The following is a 23,383-nucleotide window of genomic DNA, read 5'->3' on the forward strand; positions in this document are numbered from 1 at the left end:
CGGAGCCCCATGGGTTAGAACTCTCATAGTATTACTACTGTTATTAATTATTATTTTTATTAACTGGTGATTCCCAACATCTATCTCAAAAAATAACTATTAATTTATTTCTTTCAACGATCTAATGAATTTAAATGTTATTATGTAAAGGTAAGAAATACAGAAAGATAAAACATTAAACGTACAGATAATAGAAGTTGTAAAAATATATTTTTTATGTATAATCGCACAAAAGAGTATTATTTTATATTTATTTAAAGTAGTTTAAAATATATTTGTACATATTTGTATATATATGTATATTATATATAAAAAATAGCAATGCATATAAGCATATATATATATATATATATATATATATATATATATATACATAAGAGTAATAACATACATCTAATAGTACATATAATAGCATATTATACATGTAATCAGGAAAACATAATATCAGTATATGAAAAAATAAAAATGAATGGTTTTGCGCAATACTGCATCTCTAACTTTCTTTTTTATAAAATTCTTGAAACAACGAGTTAACTTTTCATTTATTGTGTCGAAATAACTAAAATTAAGTATGCTACTTATTTTTGAATTTGCTTAAATACAAGTAATCCACGTATTATTTTTGAATAAAATACTTCTGAATAAACATTTATGCACTTATTGTTAGTGATGCTTAATTTTGAAGATATACAGTTATGGATCCATATTTTAATTTGAGCAACAGATCAATTAACAAAGAACTTATATATATTTTTTTCTAACAATACAAATTTTTATTTTTTTCTATTACATAGGCAATTTCCTTGTTAGATGGCAGTTAAATGTGAAGTGATAATTTTCTTTTGAAATTCTTTAATTATTATATTACATTCTTCTTCCATCCCACGTCCTTTTGTTGAACCAAATGGAGATGCTACTAAATAAATTAATCATCTATTATAATTAATAAGACTTCTACAATGTGTGTAATGGTCCATTTGAACCTTATTTAAATTTCCATTTACTTATATTACCCAGCGAGAAATGATTGGTCGAATCGACGTCAATTCAACATCAATTCGACCAAATTGACGTTGATTCGACGTCGAATCGACATCAATTCGACCATCATTTCTCACTGGGTAACTTTTCTGATTATTTTAAAATTCTCTTCAAAGTACTGAAAAATGTTTAATTTAATAATAAAATATCAAAATTATAATTATAAGAATATATGAAAATAGTAATCTATGTAGAAATAAAAAGATATAGAATAATATAAAAATAAAAAATATAAATAATATAAATAAATGAAAATTTAAATTAAACTAATGTGGGACCAATGTTAATTAATCATTTTTAAATTAAATAGTTATTATGTATATTAAAATTGTAGTAAAATGTATTACATATAAAAGCTTTATACATATATATACTTTGACATAATCACATGAAAACACAACATTAAATAATATTTAAGAGAATACACTATTATTTAATAAATTTGTAAAAGCTAAATAAAATATGTAGAAATGAAAATAAACTTACTACTGCGACGTTTCTTTATCTTTGGGGAATAAGTTTTATTAGAATCAATATCGTTATTCGCAACTGCATGACTTTGACGCATAATTATCCTTTTTACAAATTTTTATAGCCTATCTGTTATGCAAATTTTAGGAAATTTGCTTCCAGTTTGTACTGAAAAAGGCTTACGTGAACTTATCATATGTTTTGGCATTGCTTTCTGATTCTACACTCGAGATATCTTTATTTATATTTTGCACTTCTTCTTCTGTTTAATAATATAAAATTATGATAATTATGTAAATATATGTAATTTTTATGTAAATATATGTAATTTTTATGTAAATATATGTAATTGTTATATGTAAATATATATATTGTTATATAAATATATATAAACCGTTTTTAAACTAAGGCTACTATGTGCCACAACCGCGGTGTTATTGCATAGAAATTGAGCAAAGCAGAATGAACGCAATAATGAAATGTATCGTTCTCAATTTGGACCACTTTTAGTCAACAAAGTATAAATATATCATATTTATATTTGACATTCAATGTATTTTGACTTAAGAATATCCAAATTGGTAACGAAATGTTTCATTGTTGCATTTATTGCTAATTCGCTTGATTTTTATGTATAGACAATCGTGGTTGTGACACACATTAGTCTTAATTTCGTAAATTTCAGTTTATGTAGTCTTGCCTAATTTTCTCTTCTGATTAAATAGATATAATAAAATTACAGATAAATGAAAAAAAGTATACAATAATTAACGTATCTTATAAAAAAAACTCGTAAATTTAGAATAATTTATATAGAATAATACATATATAGAATAATTAACATATAGAATAATATATATAGAATAAACAATACATATAGAATAAGAAAACAAATAGTGCATTTACTTGAATCACTATTATTGGATTGTTGTTGCACATTTTCATCTAATGCTGCTTGAAGAAACTTCATCATACAAATAATCTCTACTGCTGCTATTGATTACCGATAATAGCGTTTATGAATTTTTTCGTGACGTCCCCCATGTCGCCAAATCATCCACTTCATTTTCAGATAAATTCAACGTAATGCACGTTGTAGCAGTGTTTACGTAATTCAGTACCCCTTAATGAATGCGGTATTTGTGTACCACATTTTTTTAGAAAAATATCGCATAAGGTCAGTATTTGAAATAGCACTTAATACTCCTAGATGCCAAATATGTATAAATTCTTTTTCAGAAACATTTGCATCTTTTCAATGCTTCAAAATTAGTTCAATACATTAAACTAATTCCATGTCTAAAATTACAGATACTATGCGTCCCGATTTCCCACGAATTAAGAATCTTACGTATTTATTCAGCAACCTATATACAAAAGTTATAGATTATTATTTTGCATTGTATATTATATTTTGCATTACTTACACATAAAAAAATAATTAATACCTGTTGTAAATTTATGTATAATGATTTGTATAAATCTAAATGAGTTATTTTTGTTATACCTTCGCGAGTATGGAAATCTTCTATAGTAACACGTTCGATTTCTCCTGTTTTTCTTCTATTAAATGTAAGTTCTTGTGCGGACGTTAGTGTAACTTTTACAAATTTCAGCCATGTTTTGTGCATAAATTTCTCCTGAAGCTTTGCATACAATAATTTTCTTTTGCTTTTTAAATGGGTGTAACATTCTGATATTATTTTTAGTAAACCATCCTTTACATCTTGTGCAACTGGTACTGTTTTACAACTATTCTTGGCAAGCCTCTAATAAATTAATTCTCACGTGTTTATGAAGGAATCTGTATTATATATGAAATCCCCTTCCTTCCTAATAGATTCTATAATTTTTTTTCTTTCTAAATTACCTACAATAAAAATAATATTAAATATTGTATATTAATAAAAATTATAACAAATTATTAATATTATATTAAGAAGACATATTAACAAGATTATTAATATTTACAAAAAATATACAATAAAATTTTTTAGAATTCTACAGAATTAAATATGATCACTTTTTGATAATAATAAAATTTTTTTTACTTTAGGTTCTAATTTATTTACCTTTTATAAATAAATATAATAACGTGCACTTTAACTCTGAAGTTTTTAGCAATAGTAGCAAAAATTCTTTTTTCGAAGTCCCTTAAGTTGAGAGAATAGTAGTTTCTTTGTCAATTGTAATTTCCCATACTGAAAGTAGATATTTGTAAGTATTTGATGTTTACACAAGCAAAGTTGTTAATAATATATTCATCATACAGAAAAACATATTATTATCATTATCATTATAAATCATAGATGTTTTGACGTTACTGAGATTATATAAGAGACTAAAATTATTATTATTGTCAAAGGAAAATATAGCAGTATTGAGAACAATAGTTTCAGAAACATTGGTATTGTTATTGTCACAGGAAAATGTCACATTATAAGAATTATTACTATTCTTAAATTATTGATATTAGTATCACTATCTACATTGCAGTTATTGGCATTATCACAAGAAAATATTACGTTATTATCAAAACCAGTATTATTCAAAAATTTGTTGAGATTAATAGTACTATCTACTATGTTATAATCGTTATTATTATTGCAGGAAAAAGATATATCGATTAGGATTGTTTCGTCGTGAACGAAATTATATTCGCGCGATGAGAGAGGAACGAGTGAAGCACAAATCGAAGGTGTAGTGAAAAGGAAAACATACGTTTATTAAAAAAAAACACAAAAAAATACAATCTGTAATTAGACGCGATGACGCGTGAACCGAAGCGAGCGACTTCGGATCGAGTCTGTCGTCACCGGAAGTATCTCAGAGCGAGCGACTCTAAAAGATAGCGCGCGATAATTTTCACGATGAATTCGCGTTCTGTGAGCGACAGCAGGAATAGCGGTTCTCTTGTCTAAAAGCGCGTCGTGTCCGTTTTCGGCAGAGGTATACAACGAACAGAGCGAGGCCTTTGTCGTCGGTCTTAACCGATCCCCTTTTTTCTATACGCGGCATGTTTACGTCAGCTGATTTGCTCTAGCACGGTTCTGTATCCGATTCTTCTCTTTGGAGGACGCGTGGCCCTGTTTATCGCTTTCGCTTTATTTGTCTCTCGATATTGCTCGAATCGAATTACAAGGTTGACGCGGACAATACTAAACGCGAGTTGAGCTCATGATTTTACGAGACAGTTTTCCCGACAACTAAACCTGTAATGCGTGATTCCGTCTGAACATTCTGCCCGCCTCGTTTGGAACAATTCAAACGAAACTCGGGAAACGGAAAAAAAACAAAATTACGATTACAATGTAGCGAGAACGGGAGATGACTGACAATGAATTGAAATAACGAGACGCGAATTACGGAACATAAGACACTGATTTTACTCCAACCATGCAATTGACAGCGAGGTCTCATGCTTCGCATCCCTTGCTATCGTTGGGCTCGTGATCGTCATTCACCGGCAACGGAATGAGGCGGTTTACGGGTCGCGTGAGGGTCGACGACGCGGTTCGCACGGTCACGACGCGTACGTGGCCATCGTCTCCGGGGTGCGTAGCGGTGATGCGCGCTAATGGCCACTTGTTCGGCGGTGATGCTTCGTTGCGAAGCACGCAGAGTCGGCCGACCTTGAGAGCGGTGTCGGACTTCCACCACTTCGGGCGGAAATTTAGCGAGTGCAGGTACTCTCGCGACCATCTTTCCCAGAAGTGCTCCCGCATCCTTTGCACCAACTGCCACCGCGTGAGTCTGTTCTCCGGGGTCGTCAAGAGTGACGGCTCCGGCACAGCGTTGAGTGCGGTCCCAATCAAAAGGTGCCCCGGCGTCAGGGCGGTGATGTCGTCCGGGTCTTCGGACAATGCTGTGAGAGGCCGAGAGTTGAGGCATGCCTCCACTTGAGCGAGCAGCGTGGACATTTCCTCAAATGTCAAGGTTGTGTCGCCAAGCACCCGACGGAGATGCCGTTTGAGCGCCTTGACTGCCGCCTCCCACAGTCCTCCGAAGTGCGGAGCTGCCGGGGGGTTGAACCGCCATCGAATGCGGTCGCTCGTCATCTCATTGGCGATGTGGCGTCCCTCCCTGTTGCTAGCGGTGAAGAGTGCTCGGAGTTGCCGATCAGCCCCTACAAAATTCGTACCACAGTCGCTGTACATTGCTTCACAGAGCCCTCTGCGGGCGGTGAAACGGCGCAGCGCTGCGAGGAACGCGTCGGCCGTATAGTCGGACGCCACGTCCAGGTGTACGGCCTTGGTACTCAGGCAGACAAACACTGCGATGAACGCCTTGTAACTCTTGTGACCTCGCCCCTTGGTGGTCCTCAAGAATATCGGGCCAGCATAATCGATTCCGGTATGTTGGAAAGGTCTCGACGGAGTCACGCGAGGCCGGGGGAGATCACCCATCAGTGGCTGACTCGCTGCCGCCCGCCATCGAGTGCACGTCACGCAGCGATGGATGACCTCTTTGACTCGTGTCCTTCCCCTCGGAATCCAGAAGCGCTGACGTAGTAGTCCCAGCGTCGACTGCACGCCTCCGTGCAGGGTCCGGTGATGGCTGGCCTTAATGACGAGCCTCGTCAGCTGAGACTCACTCGGCAGAATTGCTGGATGCTTCTCGTCATACGAGAGGCAGGCGTTCCTCAGTCGACCTCCGATCCTCAAGATGTCCTTGCCGTCTATGAAGGGGTTCAGCTTGAGAAGCGGGCTCCTTCTTGCTAGTTCCTTACTGCTTGCCAATGCGGCGAGATCGTCTGGGTATCCCCATGCCTGAACGACGCGGATCCATGCGTCTTCGGCATCTCGCAGTTCGTCCGCGGACAGGGTGAGGCTTCGCACTTGCCGTGGATTCAGCCATCTTCTACACCAGGCTGAAATGCGCAAAAGGCGATGCAAGGAAGAGTACCTCGTCAGCAGGCTCGTCCGGACGTTGTCGCGACGCTGCGTGGTGGCTCGTCCGTTGTTCCGGTAACTCCGCTGTGGTCTCCAATGCCGGACCGGCGGGCCATGGGCCTGGCGTCGTTGTCAGCCACGGCGGCCCCTTCCACCACAGGTCGTGCTTCGTCAGGTCGCTCGGAGCGATGCCTCGCGATGCGCAGTCAGCTGGGTTGTCGATTCCAGGCGTGTGATGCCAGCTCGCTTTTGATGTGATGCGTTGGATCTCCGCGACACGATTGGCCACGTACGTCTTCCAGCGCGATGGATGTCCTTGAATCCATGACAAGGTCACGGTGGAATCGGACCAGAGATGCGTGCCCGCGATTGGTAGCACGATGGCGGCTTGAAGATGTGCCGCAAGCGTCGCCAACAGAGCGGCTGCGCATAGTTCTAGTCTCGGCAGTGACACCTGTTTCACTGGAGCGACCTTGGATTTGGCGGCCACCAACGAGACCCTGGCCGTTCCGTCGCGACCGACGGCTCGGATGTACAGCACGGCGGCGAACGCTCGTTCTGAGGTATCGGCGAAGCCGTGGAGCTCAATGTTGTCCTCTGGGCCATGTTCGAGCCAACGCGGGACCCGCACACTCTCAAGGTTCCGGAGGTCTGCTTTGAATGCCGTCCAGAATTCCGCATATCTCGTCGTCAACGGAGTGTCCCAGTCGAGTCCCTGAAGCCAGACTGACTGGATCAGTATCTTCGCTCGAATGACCACTGGTGCGATCCATCCCAGAGGATCGAAGAGCTGCGCCGTGACAGACAGAACTGTCCTCTTCGTGGTCGGTTGCGGCTTTGATTGTCGGGTGACAAATGAAAATTGGTCCACGCCCGGATGCCACTGTAGTCCGAGCATGGAATGACTCTCTTGCGGGTCCCAGGCTCGGAGATCGGCACGCATTTGGTCTGCTGCGGGGACGTCCTTGAGGAGCTCCGGGTCAGTCGCGGACCATTTCTTCAGCGGGAAGCCGCCCGCCCTGCAGATCTCAACTAACTGCTGCTGGACTTCCTGTGCTTCTGGCAATGAATCAGCTCCGGCCAATATGTCGTCCACGTAGACGTCGCTGCGCAACACGGCTGATCCCAATGGGTAACGCTCTTCCTCGTCTGCGGCTAGTTGACGTAGCGAGCGGATCGCCAGGAATGGCGCGCACGCCAATCCGTATGTGACCGTGTTCAACCGGTATTCTTGGATCGGCTCTATCGTGTCGCGTCACCAGACGATTCGCTGCAAATCGCGATCCGCAGGATGCACGAGGATCTGCCTATACATCTTCTCGATGTCCGTTGCCATGGCGTACTTGTGTCGTCGCCAGCGCGTCAAAACGTCTGGTAGAGTTGGCAGTAGGTTTGGTCCTATGCTCAGTTGACTGTTGAGGGTGATACCGGTTGGCAAGGGCGAGGAACCGTTGAAAACCACGCGCAGTTTAGTCTTTCCATCGACGCTCTTCAAGACTCCGTGGTGTGGGAGATAGCACACGGCCTGTCGCGCAGTTTCACTCGAGTCTATCGGCGACATATGACCGAGCCCCTCGTAATCGTGCATGAACTCTCGATACATATCACGTAATTGATGATCACGCGCAAATCGGCCCTCCATGCCTGAGAGCAGCCGCATCGCGGAAACTCGACTCCCGGTGAAACCCGTCGCGTCGTCGGTCAACGGGAGTCGCACTACGTAACGCCCGTGCTGATCCCGTGAATGCGTTCGCGCGAACAAGTCTTCGCACTCCCGTTCTGCTGATGTTAACGGTGGCGGATTGCGCGGCATTTCCTCCTGCTCCCAAAACCTCCTCACCATGTCTGTCAGCGTCTCGTCGACGACGCACGAATGGCTATGGGCAGCGGCCTTGTCGTTCGAGTCCTCGATTGCGCCCGAGAGGATTCACCCAAGTGACGTGCGTTGCGCGACCGGCTCCCGCGGACCTCCTTTGATGACACCGGAATCGAGAATAGCGGCGTATACGTCTGCGCCGAGCAGAAGGTCCACCGGATCGGTGGCTTGAAACTCTGGATCGGCCAGCTCGAGTGCAGGTGATTCCACGGCTCCTCCCTCATGGTCGTCACTCCAGTGTAAACAGTGAGACGCGGGAGAATTAGAGCCGATATGGTCATCGGCGACCCTGCGGCGCGAGGCAATACTCGAAGGGATACGCGCCCGTTCGTGGTGCCCGTCTGCGTTCCGCCGACGCCGAAGACTGTGACTGCGGCTGAGTTTCGGTGCAGACGCAACCGCTGCGTCAACGCCTCGGAAATCATCGAAGCCTCCGAGCCCTGGTCGATCAATGCCCGTACCGAATGCAAGCCGCCGAACTTGTCGGCGACTCGAACGCGCGCGGTGGCGAGGAGAACGGCTCCTCTTCCTAGGCGCGGCTGATGTGCCACGTGCGAGGTAGCAGTGACCCCGCGACAGGCGTCATGCAGCGAGGTGTGATGCCTGCCCCGGCAGACCGAGCAATTCTTCTTCGACTGGCATTCACCCACCTGATGTCTGCCAAGGCAATTGAGGCACAGCTGGGTGGTCTCAACGTGCTTCTTCCTCTCCTCCGCCGACTTCTTCTGGTAGCCGTCGCACAGCATTAAGAAGTGGTCTCTCTTGCATAGCGAGCATCTGCCGCGCCTCGCTTCCTGCTTCTGAGCGTGGTGAGATCGCGCAGATCGAGCGCCACCGTCCCCTGGTTTGTTCGGCGTTGACTCTGGCTTCTGAGGGTGAAGGGCATCCAAGGTTTGGAGCCGTCTTTCCAGGAATCCCTTGAGTTCGACGTATGACGCTGGTTCCGATGTTCCCCCGATGACGTCCTCCCAGTCTCGACGCGACCGCGAGTCAAGGAGCTCCACCACCAGGTGGACGAACAGGTCCTCGCAATTTGAAATCGGCCGGTCGATGCTCTCGAGCGCGCCGACGGTGGAGATCACGCACTGCAGGATGCGCTTCAACTCGCTCGCCGACTCGCCCTTCATCTTGGGCAGCGTCGTGAATGCCGAGAAATACGACCGCACGAGAATTCTCTTGTTCTCGTAGTGATCGACGAGAATGTTCCAGGCCCGTCGGTAATTCTCCGATATAGTGGATAGATTGCGGACGAGCAACTCCGCTTCTCCCTTCAAGGACGCCTTCAAGTAGTGCAGTCTCTCCACGTCTGAAATGCTGGTGTCCTTCCCGATGACCGATCGGAAGAGATCGCGGAACGGCGGCCAGTCGGCGTATTTGCCGGAGAATTGCGGCAATTGAATGCGCGGGAGAGTCGTGCGCTGTCGGACGGACGACGGCTCGGTAACCGTCGCTGCACTTCCGGTCGCTTGCACAGGCAGTGCGTTCCTTAGAGTCATGAGTCGCGTCTTCTGGTTTAGGTAGGTTTCCTCAGTGTGTCCCGCGAAGTCTCCCGTAACGTAATCGTGCGTCTTCAGCTTCTCCCAGAACGTAGAGCGGAGGTCGTCGTGCTGCCGGTCAAATTTCGCCCAGCAGTCTTCCAATCTCTTGAGGCGCGCATCGATGGCTGTGACCGTAATGTTCGCCTTTCCCAATTTGTTGAGATTTTCCACCGTGTTTGCGATGCGAACTTGCAACTCGTCTTGAGCGCGGATAAGGTAGTCCATATCCATACTCATGGTGTCGACTGAGAACCACTGTTCACTCGTTTACTGCACTTGCACAACACCGGATAAGCGATCCGGCTCGAAGGACCAAAATGTTTCGTCGTGGACGAAATTATATTCGCGCGATGAGTGAGGAACGAGTGAAGCACAAATCGAAGGTGTAGTGAAAAGAAAAACACACGTTTATTAAAAAAAACACAAAAAAATACAATCTGTAATTAGGCGCGATGACGCGTGAACCGAAGCGAGCGACTTCGGATCGAGTCTGTCGTCACCGGAAGTATCTCAGAGCGAGCGACTCTAAAAGATAGCGCGCGATAATTTTCACGATGAATTCGTGTTCTGTGAGCGACAGCAGGAATAGCGGTTCTCTTGTCTAAAAGCGCGTCGTGTCCGTTTTCGGCAGAGGTATACAACGAACAGAGCGAGGCCTTTGTCGTCGGTCTTAACCGATCCCCTTTTTTCTATACGCGGCATGTTTACGTCAGCTGATTTGCTCTAGCACGGTTCTGTATCCGATTCTTCTCTTTGGAGGACGCGTGGCCCTGTTTATCGCTTTCGCTTTATTTGTCTCTCGATATTGCTCGAATCGAATTACAAGGTTGACGCGGACAATACTAAACGCGAGTTGAGCTCATGATTTTACGAGACAGTTTTCCCGACAACTAAACCTGTAATGCGTGATTCCGCCTGAACAAGGATCATTATCATTCATAGAAATATTAATTATTATTAATTAGTGGTATTGATATCACCATCTATACCGTTTCACAGCCATTGCTCTTATCATAAGAAAATATCACCTTATTATCAAATTCAGTATTATTTGTAGAATTATTGGCATTAGTAGTATTATCTATTATGATCATTATCGCAGGGATTTAATATATTATTTTTGGAATTATTGTCACTCGTACAATTATTAATATTGATACAATTATTAGTAGTTACTGATTATGTTGCTATTACCATAAGAAACTATTATATTAAGATTCACAGCCTTCACTGCGCTATGTTTATTATCACAGTCCTTTGAAAATATGACATTATCAGAATCAACATGTTTCATAAGATTATTGATGTCAGTTTCACCATTTAATGCATTGTCGCCGTGTCTATTATTAAGAAAAGATACTATATTATTGTCAAAATCAGCATTACTCAAACTGTTAGTATTAATATTCTTATTAGTATAATTCATATTGATAGCGCAAGCATCTTGTGGTATTTTTGTAGTTCCTGCAAGGAAAAGTAATTACTGTAGAAAATAGAAATGTAATATATTGCATGTAATTTTAGAATTTTAAACTGTAATACTTACTGTTGTTATCATTGACAACTAATTTTATATTCTCCAAAACAATGTGTGGATTATTTGTATTTAAACTTTTAGCAATTGCAAAATGATCGTCATCTTTATTTTCTGTAAAAATAAATAAAATAATTTTAATTATTTAGATGCAATTAACCAGAAATTAATGCGTTGATGCAAGAATTTAACTGAAAGAAAAACTAAAAAAGCGGTGTCGTGCAAAAACTTTTACGTTTAAAGTTTTACGACTTATATTAATATTAACCACAAAAATCAAATAAATAGTACTGTTATGCTCAATGCACTATACTATTACGCTGAAAACATTTTATATCACTTTATATAAATATAGAATGGTGATACTTAATATTCTGTGCAATTGTACGTATAATACATGTTTTTTTACGATTCCTATTAACTGGATATTTAACGCGTATTTTCGCGTGTTTTATATTTGTCACATGATATTTATGATAATTACAAAAGAATAATATATATTGTGACATTTTTCACATAATGTGATTCAATCATGTACAAACTAAACGAAACGAAATGATTTTTATTGAAAATAAACCGAAATTTTAATCAAGCATTTCTTGCAATGTTGCCAAATTCGGAAGGCACAGGCCCGCCAAATCAGTAGAAAAGATATCAATCGAAAGCCGCGTATACATGAACTCGACGCTTCGGCTAAGGCCGAATTTCCACTGAGCGCTGAATAATGTTATTACAATGGAATGTTTTGATTGGTTATAACTCGTTGACGCGACGCGTGACACGCTCAGTGGAAACTCGGCCTAAGGCCCTGCGCACAATAGAGAAAATATTAGGAATAAATATTAAATATTAGATTGTAAAATAATAAACTCGAAAAGACTGATATAAAAATACAAATTCGGATATAAAGGACTAGTAAAAGAGTTAATAAGCTAATAAGAGCCCTTTATACCCGAATTTGTATTTTTATATCAGAGTTTTTTTATTTTATTATTTTAAAATAATTCTTATTCCTAATATTTAATATTTATTCCTAATATTTTGTCTATTGTGCGCAGGGCCTAATTCATGTATACGCGGCTTGATCACGATACGATACGGTGATACGATACAAGTCTGGACGCGGTTTATCAATTCTTTTCCATTCCGAGTTTGAAAAATATTATAATCTAGAATTATAAAGTGTGCTTTAGATAAATATTTAATATTTTATATAAAAAAATATATTGGTATAAATTATATAAAATGTTTTAAAAAATTAAATAAATTGAGTTAATCAAATTAATTAATTTAATAAAATTTTGATTATCTTATGCGAATACTTTTATGTGCAGTAAATAAAATAATATACAGGGTGTCTCAGAGCACTTGTGCCAACGCTCGTGAGCGATAGCTTTTTTGTATTATATATTTATATTACAATTGGAAGAAAATAAATTACTGTATTAAAGCAATACAGCTTTAAATAATATTATTTTTATTTAAGTATATACAGGGTGTCCCAGAGCACTTGTGCCAATGCTCGTGAGCAGATAGGGCACAGTAACTGAACAGAAAAGTCTTATACCATTTTGCTAAATTCACAATAATTATTGAGTTATTAATTATAATATCTGAGCGAATGAGCGGATGGAAAGCGGTAGGCCGGAATCGGTAAACATGTGGGATGGCTTATTTGTTTATGTCGCTTAGTAACAAAAGCAGTATCATATTTCTCGGCGCGGTGAGATTGCTTGCCGCTCGCTCAGATACTGCTTTTGTTACTAAGCGACGTAAACAAATAAGTCATCTTACATGCCCACCAATTCCGGCCTACCGCTTTCCATTCGCTCATTCGCTCAAATATTTTAATTAATAACGCAATAATTATTGCGAATTTAGCAAAATGGTATAAAGACTTTTCTGTTCAGTTACTGTGCCCTATCTGCTCACGAGCGTTGGCACAAGTGCTCTGGGACACCTTGTATATACTTAAATAAAAATAATATTATTTAAAGCTGTATTGCTTTAATACAGTAATTTATTTTCTTCCAATTGTAATATAAATATATAATACAAAAAAGCTGCAAAAAAACATGTAAAGCTATAAATATGTAATGCTGTAACATGTCACACATATCAAATATCATATCGTTGCCGGTTTGGTGGGAAGGAGATAGAAAATCATACATCTATCTTCTTTTGCTTTTCCGAAACTTATGGCTTTTTTCGAAAAGCTGTACGCTCATTGGATATCGCGCGTCGCGTGTCGCGAAATTGCGCTGGTCTGCCAGAGCCATTAGACGAAGCGTCGAGTTCATGTATACGCGGCTTTCGATTAGTATCTTCTCTACTGTGATTTGGCAGGAACTACGCCTCCGAATTTGACAACATTGCATGAGATGCTTGATATGTTTAAGAAGATTTCGGTTTACTTTTAATAAAAATTATTTCGTTTAGTTTGTACATTGAATCACATTAAGTGAAAAATGTCACAATATATATTATTCTTTTGTAATTATCATAAATATCATGTGACAAATATAAAACACGGGAGAATACACGTTAAATGTCCAGTTAATAGGAATCGTAAAAAAACATGTATTATACGTACAATTGCACAGAATAGTAAGTATCACCACTCTATATTTATTTAAAGTAATATAAAATGTTTTCGTCGCAATAGTATTGTGTAGAGAACCTCGGTTCTCTAGTATTGTGCATATTAAGCACATAACTCATTTATTTGATTTTTGACAGGTTAATATTAATATAAAAAAAAAAAAAAGTTTTTGCACAGCACCACTTTTTTAATTTTCTTTTCAGTTAAATTCTTGCATCAAACGCGTTTATTTCTGGTTAATTGTATCCAAATAATTTAAATTACTTTATATATTTTTACAGAAAATAAAGACGATCTTTCTGCAATTGCTAAAAGTTTAAATGCAAATAATCCACGTATTGTTTTGGAGAATGTAAAATTAGTTGTCAATGATAATAACAGTAAGTATTACAGTTTAAAATTCTAAAATTACATGCAATATATTGCATTTCTATTTTCTACAGTAATTACTTTTCCTTGCAGGAACTACAGAAATACCACAAGATGCTTGTGCTATCAATATGAATTATACTAATAAGAATATTAATACTAACAGTTTGAATAATGCTATTGCTTTTGACAATAATTTAGTATCTTTTCTTGATAATAGATACGACGACAATGCATTAAATGGTGAAACTGACGTCAATAATCTTATAAAACATGTGCCTTCTGACAACGGATGTAAAACGATAATCAGTGATATTACTGATAATTCTGCAAATAATAATGATCCTGATAATAATATATTATTTTCCTGCGATAATAATAAAAGTAATAGCATAGTGGATAATACTATTAATACCAATAATTCTACGAATGATACTGATTTAGATGAAAACGTTACATTTTCTAATGAACATGATCACAGTGCAATAAATGATGAAAGTTGTGTCAATCCTAAGAAACATGCTGATTGTGATAAGGCCATATTTTCGAAGGACTATGATAATATGCATAGTACAGTAAAGACAATGAATCTTAATTTAACTACTTCTTATGATAATAGCAATAGATATAAAACAGTAACTACTAATATTAATACAAATAATTCTACGAATGATAATAATCTTGATAATAATATATTATTTCTCTGCGGTAATGACAAAGATAATGATATAATAGATAGTACTACTAATGCCATTACTTCTACAAATAATATTAATTTTGATAATAATGTGATATTTTCTTATGATAACGGTGGCTGTAAAACGGTAAATAATGATATCAATACCGATAATTCTACGAATAATAATGATCCTGATAATAATATATTATTTTCCTGCGATAATAATAAAAGTAATAGCATAGTGGATAATACTATTAATACCAATAATTCTACGAATGGTACTGATTTAGATGAGAACGTTACATTTTCTAATGAACATGATCACAGTGCAATAAATGATAAAAGTTGTGTCAATAATAATCCTAAGAAAAATGTTGGTTGTGATAATGCCATGAGATTTTCCAATGATAATAAGCAGAATAGAATAAAGGCTACCAAACTTAACGTTACATTTTCCTGTAATGACAGAAATTATAATGTAGTAGATAGTACTATTAATGCCAACAATTCTACAAATGACACTGATTTTGATAATAACGTGATATTTTTTTGTGATAATGACAATAACTGTCATGTAGATACTGATATTAATATCAATAATTTTATGAATAGTAATAATTGTTATAATAATGTGACATTTTCCTGTGACAATAACAATTCCAATGTGTCTGAAACTGGTGTTGTTCTCAATGACGTCATGATATTTCCCTTTGACGATGATAATAATTCTAGTATCTTAAATGATCTCACTAACGCCAAAACTTCTATGAATTATAATGATAGTGATAATAATATAATGACTTCCTGTGATGATGAAAATATTAATGACAACATTGCTTGTACAAACATATCAAGTACTTCTGAATATCTACCTTCAGCATCGGAAATTACAATTGACAAAGAAACTACAGAACATGAAAGCATCCACAATAACGTTTCTACAGCTAATGATAAAAATTCTTCAGAGTCACTGATAGACCTTTCTTCTATAAATACATTTGGTTGTAGAGAAGACAATTTATATGTTCCATTCTCTCAACCTAAGGGACTTCAAAAAAAAAATTTTTGCTACTATTGCAAAAAGTTTCAGAGTAAAATTGCACGTCATTTAGAAAACGTGCATAAATTGGAACCTGAAGTAAAAAAATTTTTATTATTACCAAAAGGTGATCATATTTTTTAATTCTGTAGAATTCTATAAAATTTTATTGTATATTTTTTATAAATATTAATAATCTTGTTAATTTATTTTGTTAATATATTAATATATTATAATTTTTATTAATATACATTATCTAATATTATTCTTATTGCAGGTAATTTAGAAAGAAAAAAAATTATAGAGTCTATTAGGAAGAAAGGGAATTTCATATACAATACAGATCCTTCCTTAAACACGGGAGAATTAATTGTTTGTCGAAGGCCTGCCAAAAATAGTTGCAAAACAGTACAAGATTTTACGAGTTGCGCAAAGTGTAAAGGATGGTTCACTAAAAATAATATCAGGCATCATTTTAAGGAATGTGTAGGTGTATCCAAAGGCAGAAATGTACAAATTTTAGGACGTGCTGTGATGGGAAGAATCCATGAATGTGCAAGTGAGACAGTAAGAAAAGTTTTATTCCCAGTTTTGAGGGAAGATAATGTTACACAATGTATTAAATACGATAAATTATTAATAACATATGCAAACAAATTATGTATCAAGTATAATCATCAACACCAACAAGATATGATACGTGCTAGACTTCGATTATTACGAAGGTTTTTTATCGCAGTGAAAGAGTATAATTCTAACGTAACAGAGTTTTCTGATATATATAATCCTTCCATATATGATGATTGTCTTAAAGCAGTAAATAAAGTAGCTCATTTTGATGATATTAATAGAAAATACGGTGCACCATCAGTTGCGTCAAATATTGGGACAAATTTAAAACAAATTGGTAATTTGTTAATAACAGAATGCATAAAAGCTAATGATATAGAAAAGCAAAATACTACAGAAAACTTTTTGAAATTAGTACAAGAAGATTATGGGATATCTATAAACAAAACAGTAGAAGAAAATATAACACAAAATAAAAGACAGAAAAAAGTTACGCTTCCATCTATGGAAGATATAAAAAAGTTACACTCATATCTAAATAGCGAAAGAAAATTATTATACGCAAAACTTCAGAAGAAATTTCAATACGAAACATGGCTAGAACTTGCAAGAGTTACACTTACGTCCGCACAAGTTTTTAATAGAAGAAGAGCAGGAGAAATAGAACGGATTACTATCGAAGATTTTCATACTCGCAAAGGTATAACGAAAGAAACTCATTTAGATTTATACAAATCATTAGGCATTACAGCAGGTAAAAATTAGTATTACTATTATTTATTTATAATAATTATTAGTATTAGTATTAGTATTGTTATTAATTATTATTTATATATAAATATTATTTTTGTGTATAATTAAATTACGCAAAATATGGTATATAATGCAAAATAATAATATGTAAAATAATAATCTATAACTTTTGTATATATGTATATTTGTATATATGTATATGTATTGCTGATAAATACGTAAGATTCTTAATTCGTGGGAAATTGGGACGCACAGTGCCTGTGATTTTAGACATTGAATTAGTTCAATGTATTGAACTAATTTTGAAGCATCGAAAGGATGCAAATGTTCCTGAAAAAAATCCATATGTGTTTGGCATACCTAGTAGCACTAAACGCCATTTCAAATATTTAAGAGCGTGTATCCTTATGCGATATTTTTCTAAAAAATGTGGTGCACAAATACCACATTCATTAAGAGGTACTGAATTACGTAAACATATTGCTACAACGTGCATTACGTTGAATTTATCTGAAAATGAAGTGGATGATTTGGCGAACTTTATAGGACATCACGAGAAAATTCATAAACGCCACTATCGGCAGTCAATAGCAGCTATAGAGATCGTTCGTATGACGAAATTTCTTCAAGCAGCATTAGGTGAAAATGAGCAACAGCAATCGAATAATAGTGATTTAGGTATATGCACTATTTATTTTATTATTATATATGTACACAAGTTCTTTTCATAATATATATTAATTATTGTATTCCTTTTTTCAATTTTTCTGTATTTTTAATATATCTATTTAATTAGAAGAAAAAATCGGACAAAATAAGTACCTATAAACCAAGATTTAGGAAATTAAGGCTAATGTGTACCACGATTATGGATGTCTTTGCGTAGAAATCGAGCGGAGTAGTAATGAATGCAACAATAAAACGTTACGTTTGAATCCTATTAAGTCAAAGTATGAATATGTCAAGTATAAATATGATATATTCATACTTTGTTTACTGAAATGGGCACAAATTGAGAATGATACGTTTCATTATTGCGTTCATTCTGCTTTACTCAATTTCTACGCATCAACATCCACGGTTGTGGCACATAATAGCCTTATAGTTTCAAGAATTGGTTTATATATATTTACATAATAATTATCATAATATTGTATTATTACTAACAGAAGAAGAAGAGATGCAAGGTACAAACAAAGATACCTCGAGTGTAGAATCGGAAAGCGATGCCGAAACATGTATGATAAGTTCACGTAAGCCTCCTTTAGTACAAACAGGAAGCAAAATTCCTAAAATTTGCATAACAGATGGACAACAAAAATCTGTAAAAAGGAAAATTATGCGTCAAAATCATGCAATTGTGAATAACGACAATGATTCTGACGAAACTTATTCCCCAAAGATAAAGAAACGTCGCAGTAGTAAGTTTATTTTCCCACTTTTACATATTTTATTCAACTTTTATAAATTTATCAAATCAGAGTGAATTCTCTTAAATATTATCTAGTGTTGTGTTTTCATATGGCTATGTCAAAGTATATATATTGAGCTTTTATGTACGAGTATAATGCATTTTGATACAACGTTAATGTACATAATAACAATATTTAGTTAAAAAAATAATAATGATAAATGATAGTGATCCCACACATATTAGCTTAATTTAAATTTATATTTATTTATATTATTTATATTTTTTATTTTTATATTATTTTATATTTTTTTATTTTTGTATTATTATTTCTTTTCATTCTTATAATTATAATTTTAATATTTTATTATTAATGAAAGTTTGTCAGTACTCTGAAGAGAATTTTAAAGTAATCCATTAGTAGTATAAATAAATAGAAATTTAAATAAAATTTAAGTAAATCATTGCTTTTTAGAAGTGTTATTCATCTGACAGATGATTAATTTATTTTGTAGCATCCCCATTTGGTCCAACAAAAAGAAGACGTTGGACGGAAGAAGAACGTAATACAATAATTAAAGAATTTCAAAAGAAAATTACCACTTCAAAGCTGCCATCTAACAAACAAATTTCCTATGTAAAAGAAAAAAATAAGTGCTTAGTTAATCGATCTGTTGCTCAAATTAAATCATGGATCCATAACTATATATCTGGCAAAATTAAGCGTCACTAAATGCATAAATGTTTATTCAGAGAATGTTTATTCAGTCAAATCAGCAGTATTTTAATATTTTATTCAAAAATAATACGTAGATTACTTGTATTTAAGCAAATGCAAAAATAAGTAGAATACCTCATTTTAATTATTTCAACACATTGAACTAAAAGTTGACACGTTGTTGCGAGAATTTTATAAAAATGAAAGTTAGAGAAGCCGCACTGCACAAAGTCATTTATTTTTATTTCTTCATATACTTATATTATATGTAGAGAAGCAGTACTGCGCAAAGCCATTTATTTTTATTTTTTCATTGATATTATGTATTCATGATTACATGTGCAATATGCTATTATACGTTTAAGTATTAGATTTGTGTTATTATATATACAATATATATATGCTCATATTCATATTATTTTACTAAATATATTTTAAATCGATTTAAATAAATATAAAAGAATACTCTTTTGTGCGATTATACATAAAATATATATTCTTACAATTCCTATTATCTGCACGTTTAATGTTTTATCCTTCTATTTTTTACTTTTTACATAACATTTAAATCCACCAGATTGTAGAAAGAAATAAATCAGTAATTAATTTCGACACTAATTACTGAAATAATTGTTCTAAAACACAGACATCCATTATGCTCTTTCTGATTAATCCTTAAATTTGCAATATTTTATACAATTGCAACTTCTGGAACATTATTATTTTTAATAGATCTAATAATAAAGAACTGAGTCTGTTGTATTGACATTTTTGTAATTTTTTAAAATTGATTTCTTGGATTATTTGGCAAAAAAATTATAAAGGTAGGATAACCAAGAAATAAATAGTTTACGGTAGTATATTTCACAAATCTCTGCAAATAAATCAATGAGCGTTGATTATTCCATTACATATTACAAGATTCTATTAGCGGAGACTATAATATTAAACTCTCGCTTAAAAGATTCTCATGCTTTGTAATGGATTCCTCCTTGACAATCGGTGGAACTTGGATCGATGGTTTGCACATTATCATTCACCAATCGTTATCTTCTGCCAAAATGAAAATGAAATGTGAATATGTAATAATAGACAGCACGATGAAGATTAGCTTTGTACTGCATTCTTACCCGTGTAATTGTCAGCATAATAATTCAGGCTTCCTTCAATTAAGTTTCATAAACAGTAAGAAATAGGCAATGCTTGAAAACATTTCATGCTGTAGTTAGTGCAGTTGCACAATAGTTATCCCAGAACTGCTATCGCAGAGACACCATCCACAATATTTCTAGCAAAGATTCCACTATCAATAAAAAAATTTATTAACTAAACAATTATTAGGCATATGTTATATACTCTTGTATTATTTATAAACTGTGAAAATATAACAAAAGTACTCACTTCTAATTATAATGTGTCATATTATTACATACATCCACTTGTCTCACGTCGATAAAACACTCGAGTTCTTTCATGTTAGCAAAAATCGTATTGTAAAAATGGCAAAAAATTCCGTAAACTTACAAATGTTTAATACTAAAACACAAAATATGACATTAAAACAGGAACACACGAGGTTAGAATATCTGTCACATGTGCAGTAGGAGTTGTAGAAAAATCCTTTATTAGGATATTTTATTATTTAAATAAATTATTTAAATTATTATTTAAATAAAAATAAATTATTTTTTTATTTATTTTTATTTAAATAAAAATATCCTAATAGAGCGTTTTTCTACAATGTTTACTTCAAATATGACAGATATCCTAACCTCGCGTATGTCCCTGTATTAATATCATATTTTGTGTTTTTAGTATTAAACATTTGTAAGTTTACGGAATTTTGCCCTTTTTACAATATGATTTTTGCTAACATGAAAGAACTCGAGTGTTTTATCGACGTGAGACAAGTGGATGTATGTAATAATATGACACATTATAATTAGAAGTGAGTACTTTTGTTATATTTTCATAGTTTATAAATAATACAAGAGTATGTAACATATGCCTAATAATTGTTTAGTTAATGAATTTTTTTATTGACAGTGGAATCTTTGTTAAAAATAATGTGGATGGTGTCTCTGCGATAGCAGTTCTGGAATAACTATTGTGCAACTACAGTATTAAAAGTTTTCAAGCACTGTCTATTGTCTATTTCTTACTGTTTATGAAACTTAATTGAAGGAAGCATGAATTATTATGCTGACAATTACACGTAAGAATGCAGTACAAAGTTAATCTTCATTGTGCTGTCTATTATTACATATTCACATTTTATTTTCATTTTGGCAGAAGATAACGATTGGTGAATGATAATGTGCAAACCATCGATCCAAGTTCCACCGATTGTCAAGGAGGAATCCATTACAAAGCATGAGAATCTTTTAAGCGAGAGTTTAATATTATAGTCTCCGCTAATAGAATCTTGTGATATGTAATGGAATAATCAACGCTCATTGATTTATTTGCAGAGATTTGTGAAATATTAACGATTTTATATTGTTGACGTGTTAGAAGATTGAAGGATCACTTGTACTGCTATTCAGTTAGTGAATACGTCAAGAAATGTAATGCTTAACATGTCATACTTATAGGCAGCATGTTGTATTATATATATTATATGTATTATATGTATATATACATTTCTGTGTCACAAGATAAAAATTTTATAATATTTTGTTTTTAATCAATTAATCAATCTTACAATTAAATTGGACTGTGTGTATAAACATATAACTTTCTAAAGAAATCAATCTGTATAGCTAATATATATAATTATAATTGTAATAATTATACTCAAGGATTTATATGTATGTATGTACTGTCTCACATAATGTATATCTTAAAATATGGTATCAAAATAAATATATCTTCAAAATTGCACATCGATGTTTTTCGTATGGTATGCTGTCTGTAAATAATTGAGAATTGTACTGTACTCTTTCGCAATTAAAATCTCACGTATGTCGGAGCATGACCTACAAATCTCCAAGACTCCTTTACCTACTTCTTTTTCTGCGATATTTTAACGACTCCTTCGAATTTCTTTAACACCTATGTGTTCAATTTTTTAACTCAAAGTCATTTCCGAATTATTTAATTTATAAATTAAAATGAGTCACCCTATATGTAACATTATTATGTTATGTATTACATATTATGTATCTTTTGATGTATATTTCATTACAGAAAGAAGTAACGGTCTTTAATATTGCAATTGATATAAAAAGGCACTTTTCAGGACTTAAGTATTTTACTTGAGAATATATTAAATAAGAAATATATACATATATATATAACTTATATTTACCAGAATTGTTAATAGAGATCCTTTCTTGAAAATATATATTGTGATTCACGATATTTATGCATCGGTACATATTAATTTTGCAATTTTGTTAACATGTCCTGAGAAGAACCATTATACAAATAAATTTATGTATTTTTGAAATATATTAAATAAGAAATTATATATAAAGCTTATTTTACTACAATCGTTATTAGCGATCCTTCTTTGAAAATATATATTGTGATTTTACTATATATATGCATCGGTACATATTAATTTCGTAATTTTGTTAACATGTCCTGAGAAGAACCATTATACAAATAAATTTATGTATTTTTAAAGTATATATTAAATAAGAAGTTATATATAAAGATTATATTTACTAGAATCGTTACTAGAGATCCTTCTTTGAAAATATATATTGTATTTCACAATATATATACATCAGTACATATTAATTTCTAAATTTTCTTAATATGTCCTGAAATACACTATTATACAAATAAATTTATATATATAAACAATATATATCAAGAGGTACATTTCAAGACAGCTCCTTTATATGTCCAAAGACAGTTTTCGGGACGCCCTGAAAACTGCC

The 23,383-nt window shown here is 35.0% G+C and overlaps 3 protein-coding genes and 1 pseudogene across 3 annotated transcripts; 1 reads left to right on the top strand and 3 right to left on the bottom strand.

Moving 5' to 3' along the window:
- Nucleotides 1–1,630: 1,630 nt before the first annotated feature.
- Nucleotides 1,631–4,751, bottom strand: LOC145934187 (uncharacterized; annotated as a pseudogene).
- Nucleotides 4,752–4,928: 177 nt separating this feature from the next.
- On the bottom strand, nucleotides 4,929–8,247 carry LOC145934188 (uncharacterized). Its single transcript, XM_083034561.1, has 3 exons — nucleotides 7,664–8,247; nucleotides 6,441–7,510; nucleotides 4,929–6,382 (listed from the first exon to the last, which is right to left on the bottom strand). The coding sequence occupies exons 1-3, from the start codon at nucleotides 8,245–8,247 to the stop codon at nucleotides 4,929–4,931; spliced, it is 3,108 nt and encodes a 1,035-aa protein (XP_082890687.1).
- Nucleotides 8,248–8,252: 5 nt separating this feature from the next.
- LOC145934189 (uncharacterized) lies at nucleotides 8,253–10,055 on the bottom strand. Its single transcript, XM_083034562.1, has one exon. The coding sequence runs from the start codon at nucleotides 10,053–10,055 to the stop codon at nucleotides 8,253–8,255; it is 1,803 nt and encodes a 600-aa protein (XP_082890688.1).
- Nucleotides 10,056–13,820: 3,765 nt separating this feature from the next.
- LOC145934075 (uncharacterized) lies at nucleotides 13,821–19,508 on the top strand. Its single transcript, XM_083034298.1, has 4 exons — nucleotides 13,821–13,959; nucleotides 17,824–18,042; nucleotides 18,537–18,602; nucleotides 19,291–19,508. The coding sequence occupies exons 1-4, from the start codon at nucleotides 13,821–13,823 to the stop codon at nucleotides 19,506–19,508; spliced, it is 642 nt and encodes a 213-aa protein (XP_082890424.1).
- Nucleotides 19,509–23,383: the final 3,875 nt, after the last annotated feature.

This window comes from Prenolepis imparis, unplaced genomic scaffold (genome assembly GCF_030444845.1).
Source record: "Prenolepis imparis isolate NDT839.2.m4 unplaced genomic scaffold, iyPreImpa1.0 SCAF_3, whole genome shotgun sequence".
NCBI lineage: Eukaryota > Metazoa > Arthropoda > Insecta > Hymenoptera > Formicidae > Prenolepis > Prenolepis imparis.